The sequence below is a fragment of the Leptonychotes weddellii genome, chromosome 14 (assembly GCF_054177405.1).
Source record: "Leptonychotes weddellii isolate Sample4059 chromosome 14, ASM5417740v2, whole genome shotgun sequence".
NCBI classification, from domain to species: Eukaryota; Metazoa; Chordata; class Mammalia; order Carnivora; family Phocidae; genus Leptonychotes; species Leptonychotes weddellii.
Window position 1 is genome coordinate 42241036 of NC_138382.1, and position 9005 is coordinate 42250040.

The window sequence follows — 9005 nt, forward strand, 5'->3', positions numbered from 1 at the left end:
AGCAGCGGGAGTGGGAGAGGGAGAGCAGGCTTCCCGCCGAGGAGGGAACCTGATGTGGGACTCGATCCCAGGACCCTGGGATCATGACCTGAGCTGAAGGCAGACGCTTAAGGACTGAGCCACCCAGGCGCCCTCAGCTGGAAAGTCTTGTCCCTAGGAGTGAGCCATGTAAATTACTATATGTCTTGGCCCTGAAAGAAATTAGGTAAAAGATATGGAAACATGGTTTTAAAAAATCAAAGTTAACTTTAAACAATAACATCATTAATTTGAGGGCTTCTGATATTTAATATTTTCGAAACACAGTGATGATTCACTGTGAAAAGGTCTGGCTACATTTGACAAGCTCCTAGTATTTTTTTAAAGGTAGATCATGGCAAAGTTTTTAGGAATAATGAAAGAAATTGGCAAAGATAGAAATAATGTTAATAAATTCTAGTCAATAGCAAGATGAGAGTTGAATATATTTATAATGTTTACTTTGTCACATCCACATTTGAGATGCTAAGAAACAGAAATATATTATTGTAAATATAACTTGTATATATATTTACTTTTTTCCTTTTTCTTAGGAGTTAGACACACTTCAGCAACAACTAGATTCACTGAACATGAAAAAAAAGAGCTTGGAAGCTGTAAGTATAAAATCACTTAAGGGTTCTTATATTAGCTACAAAAGATAATTCAGCTAAATAAAAGGAACTCATTCAAGTATATATTTATTTAGTAGTTTACTACGAGGAGTATAATTTTTTTCCCATTCAGCACCACAAATATCCTACTTTGGTAAGAAATTAGATTCAGGGGGCGCCTGGGTGGCTCAGTTGGTTAAGCACCTGCTTTCGGCTCAGGTCATGATCCTGGAGTCCCAGGATCAAGTCCCGCATCGGGCTCCCTGCTCCGCAGGGAGTCTGATTCTCCCTCTGCCTCTCCCCGCTCCCACCCGCCTCATGGCTTGTGCTCTCTTACTCACTCTCTCTCTCTTGCAAATAAATAAATAAAATCTTTAAAAGAAAAAGAAAAAGAAATTAGATTCAGTTATTGAGTACCTACTGTGTGCAAAATCATTCTGCCTTGCTGAGGCATGCAAAATCTAATAGTAATTTAAAGACATAAACAAGAAATTCAAAAGAAGTGGAGGGAGAGAGATCAGTTCATCACTTTAAAGATGTAAATGCTTGCTATTTGTTACTTGTTTATTTAAAGCAGTTTTAATTTTAAAAAAAACATGTTTATGGTAAAAAAAAAAAAATTAAAGAAGATGAAAGTGAAAATGCCTGTTTCTTTTCCCTCTTTCCAGACAGAACCACTTTGTATTTTTTGAGTGCTTATTCTGTGCTTTTTTGAGCTCTTTATGTAGATCACCAGCATTGTCATTTAATCTTTACAACAATTTTATAATCCTATCTTGGTTTTATTGTCGTGGAAAACCTCAAGTGGGATTCACATTTAAAATGCTGTCTGCAGCTTGGTTTTGTTTGTTTTCACCTAGCATTCTCTTGATTGTCTGTTCACATCAGCTCTCAGAGATCTCCTTCATTATTTTAAATTACTGCATTGTGTTACATTGCATGACTATAACACAGCCTTGTAGATGAATAGCTTGTTTATAGTTTTTTTTAGTATTTTTGGATTATAAACAATGCTGCAATGAAAACATGCATTTTATACAAAGTTAAATGAATATGTCTTCCGATAAGTTTCTTGGAATGAGTCAAAAGCTAAATACACACTTCTGAAATGTAAGGATGCCAAATTGCCTTCCAAAAAGGTGGTTTCATTTTCTACTTCTAGACTCAATGTATCAGAGTGCCTGTTTTCCTGTGCACTCATTTAATAGCAAGCATTATTCACTTTTTCCATTTTTACTAGTTTAATAGGTAAAAATTTCTATCTTGTTTTAATTTTCACTTAGTTATGCATTTGTTGGCCAATGTATTTCTTTTTCTGTGAACTACCTTTGTCATGTCCTTTACACTTCAGTATACTGTCTATACCTCAAACCTTGCCTGCCTTTCCTGATTTCCTGTGGATTCAGGTAGGTATCATGATGATAGGATTTGCTGTTGAAAAAGTAGTTTACTTATGGATTAGTCGATTAAGCCTCTGCCTTCTGCTCAGGTCATGATCCGTCCTGGGATGAGTCCCACATTGGTCTCCCTGCTGAGGAAGGAGCCTGCTTCTCCCTCTCCCCTTGCTCCTCCCCGCTGCTCATGCTCTCTCTCTCTCTCTGTCAAATAAATAAAATCTTTTAAAAAAATTATCAAAATGGTTTTCTATGCTGATTTTCTTCATGTGAGTATAATTTTTATTTTTTTGGATATCTCTGGTAATAGAAATATGCTTCAAAGAGTAAGGACCACATTTAGTATTAACACAGCTGGCCTGCAGAATTCCTCACTATCTGTTTTAGGGTTTGTGGGGAATGTCAAGTCTTATTTCACTTGGTAAAATTTAGTTTCTGCGGGAAGAGGTGTAAGCTATATCCTTGGATTTAGTGTTTGTATTGATGCCACTTTTTGACATCAGCACATGTATGCCTACAATAACATGAAATTTTATAAAAACTTACAGTATTCTCAGATCAAGAATATATAAGTAGTGGGGCAGACAGGGTGGCTCAGTCAGTTAAGCATCTGACTCTTGTAGACTCTTGGGCTCCCTGTTCAGCGGGGAGTCTGCTTCTCCCTCTCCCTCTGCCCCTCCCCTGGCTCCTGCGCGCTCTCTCTCTCAAATAAATAAAGTCTTTAAAAAAAAAAAAAGAAAGAAAGATCAACATGCGTTTTATTGAGGAACAGTTTTATTGAGATGCAATTTGAACAAGTCTTAGGATGATTAAGCAAAAGGAAGGGGGAGATAACTATGAAAAGGAATACCCCAAAATACCTGCATTTCTTCTATCTGTATTTCATTATCACACTTTTTCACCTGAACCTAATCCATTACTTTGAGCTGTATATATGGTGCTTTTTTTTTTTAAGATTTTTTTTTTTTTTGACAGAGACACAGCGAGAGAGGGAACACAAGCAGGGGGAGTGGGAGAGAGAGAAGCAGGCCTCCCCACTGAGCAGGGAGCCCGATGGTGGGGCTCGATCCCAAGACCCCGGGATCATGACCTGAGCCGAAGGCAGACGCTTAACAACTGAGCCACCCGGGCGCCCCTTTTTTTAAAGATTTTTAAGTAATCTCTACACCCAGCGTGGGGCCCAGACCCACAACCCCCGAGACCAAGAGTCCCACTCTCCACCAAGGGAGTCAGCCAGGTGCCCCTATATTATGCTTTTTAAATAGACTTTCACACATTTCCTTTAATTCACTTTTTCCTTTTAAGATTCCTTCTCTTTGGCTTTCAAAAAAGAGGAGGTCTTGCCTCTTAAAAATTTGGTCTCTTTCATGCTACGGACCTAGTTTCAGATATCATCATTCACTTTTATGTTTGTTAACTTAGAAAATTATTTAGATCTCAGATCCTCAGTCTCTTCATGTGTAAAATAGAGATGATAATATTATCTGATAGAGTTGTTCTGAGGATTAGAGATAGTATATAAAGAACATGGAATATAGTGCCTGGCACAGAACAAGTAATTAATAAATAACAGCTTTAAATGCCGTTTTCTCCCTCCTCCTCATCATCACTATCAACAACCCTGGCTCTTTTGGTTATCTACTAAAGTTGCCACAGCCCTTATTTTCTCTTTGTGAACAGTAGAATAGTGGTGAATATACAATAACTATTCTACTCTTGTGTATTAATTTCCTAGTGCTGCTGTAATAAAGTAACACCCACTGGGTAGCTTAAAACAACAAATTTTCTCACTCTTCTAGAGCCTAGAAGTCTAAAATCAAGGTGTCAGCAGAGCCGTTTCCTCTGAGACTTTGTTAGAATCTTTCCTGACCTCTTCCTACCTTCTGGTGGTGCCTATCAATCCTAGGCATTCATTCCTTTATTTTAACTGCATCACCCCAGCTTCTGCCTGTGTCATCACATGGCTCCCCTTCTGTGTCTCTGTCTATGACTTCTCTTATCAGGACACCAGTTATTCTGGATTAGGGTATTAGGGTCCACCCTAATGACCTCGTCTTAACATGACTAAATTGGCAAAGACCCCGTTTCTAAGTTAGGTCATATTCACAGGTATTGGAGATTACCAGGACTTCAACACATCTTTTTGGGTGACAGTTCAACCTATATAATATTGCATTAGAGTATGTATATGACTACATATATATGAAAATATATTCCCTCTAGAGATCAGTTCTTTAGACTTTAAATTTAATATTGTGGTTAAAGTTGTACATACATTGTGACATTTTCTTTATTATCTTCCCATTGGTAGAGATGTCTTATCTTTGTTCAGGTCTTATATTTAGAAGATAAAATAAACTACCATCTTCTCATGAATCTTAGACTGAAAATAGCTTATGAAGGAAAAGGGGTTTATTTTTATTCTTCCAATTTACAAATGTGCTTTGTAGCATCATTGAGTACTGTAGATATTTGATATCACTATTTAAAAATGCTGATGGTTTAAATTTGTCCTTATTCTTATAAACTGAAACCTATGTGAGAATAGTTTTTGATAAAATACTAATTAAATGTTTCTTCTTTTTGTGCCCTTCAGGAAATAGCACACTCCCAGGTAAAACAGGAGGCTGTATTGCTGCATGAAAAACTTTATGAATTGGAGTCCCATCGAGACCAAATGATTACTGAAGACAAAAGCATGGGATCTCCAATGGAAGAAAGAGAGAGATTACTTAAGCAGGTAGAAAAACAAAAATACTTATTTTACTATATCAAGATGTGGTGAATGTATTGATTTATTTTATTTAAGGCATAAGAGTTGAACAGAAAGCCAGTACTTAAAAAACAGTGAAAAGTGAGTTTCATCTAAATTGAGATGAACTGTTTGACCAAGAAAATCTAAGTGAAAGTCATTTCTCATATAAACTGTTTCTTGATTTAAATCCTACTTTTATATGGTCTTTGTGCACATTTTGGCCATTTTTTCATCTTTTGGATCCATATAAGGAAACTGAAGGCTCTCTTTATTGGTCAGTAAACAATTAGATAATCTTACTGAAGATCTGTTCCATTATTTGTTTGGGGCTCCAAGGTTCATGAATTTTTGTGGTTATTTTTATCAGTGTCTCCATGAAGTGAATGGAATTAAAATGTCCTATGAAATCACAGTATCTGACCAAGTTGTGTCACATGTATTCAGTAGCTTTATTACTACCCACAGCTAGCTTTAATTTAGCACCAAGTTATAATTAGCCTGTTATTTATAATGAGACACCCTAACTATAGGGCCCTTAGGAGAAATGCATATATATTTGGGAACAACACCCATCAGGAACCTACAAATGAGACTCCTTTGTGGTCCTAGGTTGAGCCCAAATGGTTTGGAAGAACCTTAGGATCAACTTGGGAGCTATTTAAGTATTAGAATCATTCCAGAAAGGTATTAAAATCTAGACTCTGAAATTCCTTGGAAAGAGATCATCGGAGGCAGGGGAGGGAGAGTGTGATCTTGTGATAGGACTGTCAGATGAAATACAGAACAACTAGTTAAATTTTAATTTCAGGAAGCAGTGAATAATGTTTAGAGTAAGAGTGTGTGTGTGTCTGCATGGTATATTAGGGCATGGTATATACATGCCCTAAAAGTTATTCCTTGTTTATCTGAAATTCAGTTGTAATGGAATTGCTAAATCTGGCAACCCCTGCCTTGTGTGTGTGAGTTGGGGGGGTGAGGCGAGACAGTCTCAGAAATCCTGAAAATCCTGGATATTTATGTAAACTGTTCCAGGCCTGAAGACATGTTAACCTCATGGTGCCATGTGGATAGGTATAGCTGTGTCAGTCATCACCCTTCCTTTGAAGAAAAAGGAAAAATCTGTGAATAGTTACTTAATGATGTGTTTTTTAACTTCAAAGGTTAAATTTTAAGAAATAGGTTTTAAGAGACTGTATTTGACATTTTAGTACAGCATACGTAGAAGGAAATTATGTTTAAGGTACCCTAACAATGAGTAATTGTTTAAGTACTATTTTCTTTTTATGCCTTTATAGGTTAAAGAAGATAATCAGGAAATAGCCAGCATGGAGCGACAGTAAGTACTTTATAATAGGACATATTACATCCATTTCACATCTTTTAAATTATATTCTAAATGTGCAATAGGTACATACTGTTGTTACAGTTATCTTTTCCTATAGTTCACACTGGTAATATTGATGCAGCTTTCAATCTTATTTACAACTTTAAATATTTCTTTTAATATTTAGTTAAGAGCCATTGCACAGTATAATTATTATTACTATTTTTGAGAGAGAGAGCATGAGCTGAGTGTGGGGAGGGGCAGAGGGAAAGAGAGAATCTTAAGCAGGCTCCACATCCAGTGTAGAGCCCGATGTGGAGCTTGATCTCATGACCCTAAAATCATGGCCTGAGCTGAAATCAAGAGCTAGAAGCTTAACTGACTGAGCTACCCAGGTGCCCCTATTTTTAGAAAATAGCTTTATTAAGATATAATACCATACAATTCATATATTTAAAGTATACAGTTCAGAGGTTTTTAGTATATTCAGAATTGTGTGACCATCACCTCAGTAACTTTTAGAACAGTTTAATCTCCCCAGTAAGACCCAATATCTGTTTCCTCACCCCACCTCATCCATCACTCCTAGCCCTAGGTAACCATTCTACTTTATGTCCCTATAGATTGGCCTATTCTGGATGTTTTATATACATGGAATCATACAATATGTGGTCCTTTGTGGCTGGATTCTTTCAGTCAGCATAATGTTTTCAAGGTTCATCTGTGTTGTAGTATGCATTCGTATTTAATTTCCTTTTTTTTTTTCTGGCCAAATAGTAATCCATTGTGTGGTTATGCCATACTTAACCAGTTATCAGTTGATAGCATTTGGATTGTTTCCATTTTTGCCTATGATGGATCATCCTGGTATGAACATTGTTGTACAAGTTTTGTGTGAACATATGTTTTCAGAGTACAAATCCTTTACCTCTTTGGTCAGATTTATTCCTAGGTATCTTATGGTTTTTGGTGCAATTGTAAATGGGATCAATTCCTTGATTTCTCTTTCCCCTGCTTCATTGTTAGTGTATAGAAATGCAGCTGACTTCGGTGCATTGATTTTTTTCCCCCTAAGTCTTGGTTAACTGTATTTTTTTTTAACATTTTTTTAGTTTAAATTCAGTTAATTAACATTTAATGTATTATTGGTTTCAGAGGTACAGGCCTGTGATTCATCAGTCTCATACCCAGTGCTCATTACATCACATGCCCTCCCTTAATATCCATCACCCAGTTACCCTTTCCCTCCATCTCCCTCCCCTTCAGCAGCACTCAGTTTGTTTCCTATGATTAAGAGTCTCTTATGGTTTGTCTCCCTCTCTAGTTTTGTCTTGTTTTATTTTTTCCTCTCTTCCCCCATATCTATAGCCATACCACCCTGAATGCGCCTGATATTGTCTGTGCATTAATTTTATATCCTGAGACTTTGCTTAATTCCTGTATCAGTTCTAGCAGTTTTTGGGTGGAGTCTTTTGGGTTTTCTACATAGAGTATCATGTCATTTGAGAAGAGTGAAAGTTTGACTTCTTTTTTGCTGATTCAGATGCCTTTTACTTCTTTTTGTTGTCTGATTGCTGAGGCTAAGACTTCCAGTACTATGTTGAACAGCAGTGGAGAGAGCGGACATCCCTGTCATGTTCCTGACCTTAGGGGAAAAGCACTCAGTTTTTCCCCATTGAGAATGATCCTTGCTGTGGGTTTTTCATAAGTGGCTTTTATGGTATTGAGGTATGTTCTTTCTATCCCTATACTGCAGAAAGCTTTTACCAAGAAAGGATGCTGTATTTTGTCAAATGCTTTTCCTGCAACTTTTGAGAGCATCATACGGTTTTTGTCCTTTCTTTTTTTTATTTATTTATTTATTTTTTTTATTTATTTGAGACAGAGAGAATGAGAGAGAGAGAGCACATGAGAGGAGGGAGGGTCAGAGGGAGAAGCAGGCTCCCTGCCGAGCAGGGAGCCCGATGCGGGACTCGATCCCGGGACTCCAGGATCATGACCTGAGCCGAAGGCAGTTGCTTAACCAACTGAGCCACCCAGGTGCCCTGTCCTTTCTTTTATTAATGTGGTGTATCACATGGATTGATTTGAGGGTGTTGAACCATCCTTGCAGCCCGGGAATAAATTCCATTTGGTTGTGGTGAATATAATCTTTTTAATGTACTGTTGGATCCTATTAGCTAGTATCTTGGTGAGAGTTTTTGCATCCATGTTCATCAGGGATATTGGTCTGTAATTCTCCTTTCTGGTGGGATCTTTGTCTGGTTTTGGGATCAGCGTAATTCTGGCCTCATAGAATGAGTTTGGAAGTTTTCCTTCCATTTCTGTTTTTTGAAACAGCTTCAGAAAAATAGGTATTAATTCTTTTTTTTTTTTAAGGTTTTATTTATTTATTTGACAGAGAGAGCACAAGCAGGGGGAGTGGCAGGCAGAGGGAGAGGGAGAAGCAGGCCCCCCACAGAGCAGGGGGAGCCCGATGCGGGACTCGATCCCAGAACCCCAGGATCATGACCTGAGCCGAAGGCAGTAGCTCAACCAGCTGAGCCACCCAGGTGCCCCAGTAATAATTCTTCTTAAAATGTTTGGTAGAATTCTGCGGGGAGGCCATCCAACGTTTGTTGGGAGATTTTTGATTACTGCTCCAATTTCTTTGCTGGTGATGGGTCTGTTCAGGTTTTCTATTTCTTCCTGTTTCGGTTTTGGTAGTTTATATGTTTCTAGGAATGCATCCATTTCTTCCAGATTGCCTAATTTGTTGGCATATAAATTGCTCATCGTGTGTTCTTATAATTGTATTTCATTGGTGTTGGTTGTGATCTCTCCTCTCTCATTTATGATTTTATTTATTTGGGTCCTTTTTCTTTTCATTTTGATGTCTGGCTGGTAGGGGTTTATAGATT

General features: G+C 37.5%; 1 protein-coding gene across 2 annotated transcripts in view; it reads left to right on the plus strand.

Annotated features, from left to right (window-relative positions):
- IFT74 (intraflagellar transport 74) overlaps window positions 1-9005 on the plus strand; it is an 89231-nt gene that overhangs the window by 35787 nt on the left and 44439 nt on the right. For both annotated transcript variants that reach the window (XR_014140011.1, XM_081803045.1), the window contains exons 10-12: window positions 573-635; window positions 4623-4766; window positions 6077-6117. Coding sequence is in view for 1 of the 2 variants with exons in the window: in XM_081803045.1 (XP_081659171.1) it covers window positions 573-635; window positions 4623-4766; window positions 6077-6117 (248 nt within the window). In the remaining variant the exon portion in view is untranslated. The remainder of the gene's footprint in view (window positions 1-572; window positions 636-4622; window positions 4767-6076; window positions 6118-9005) is intronic.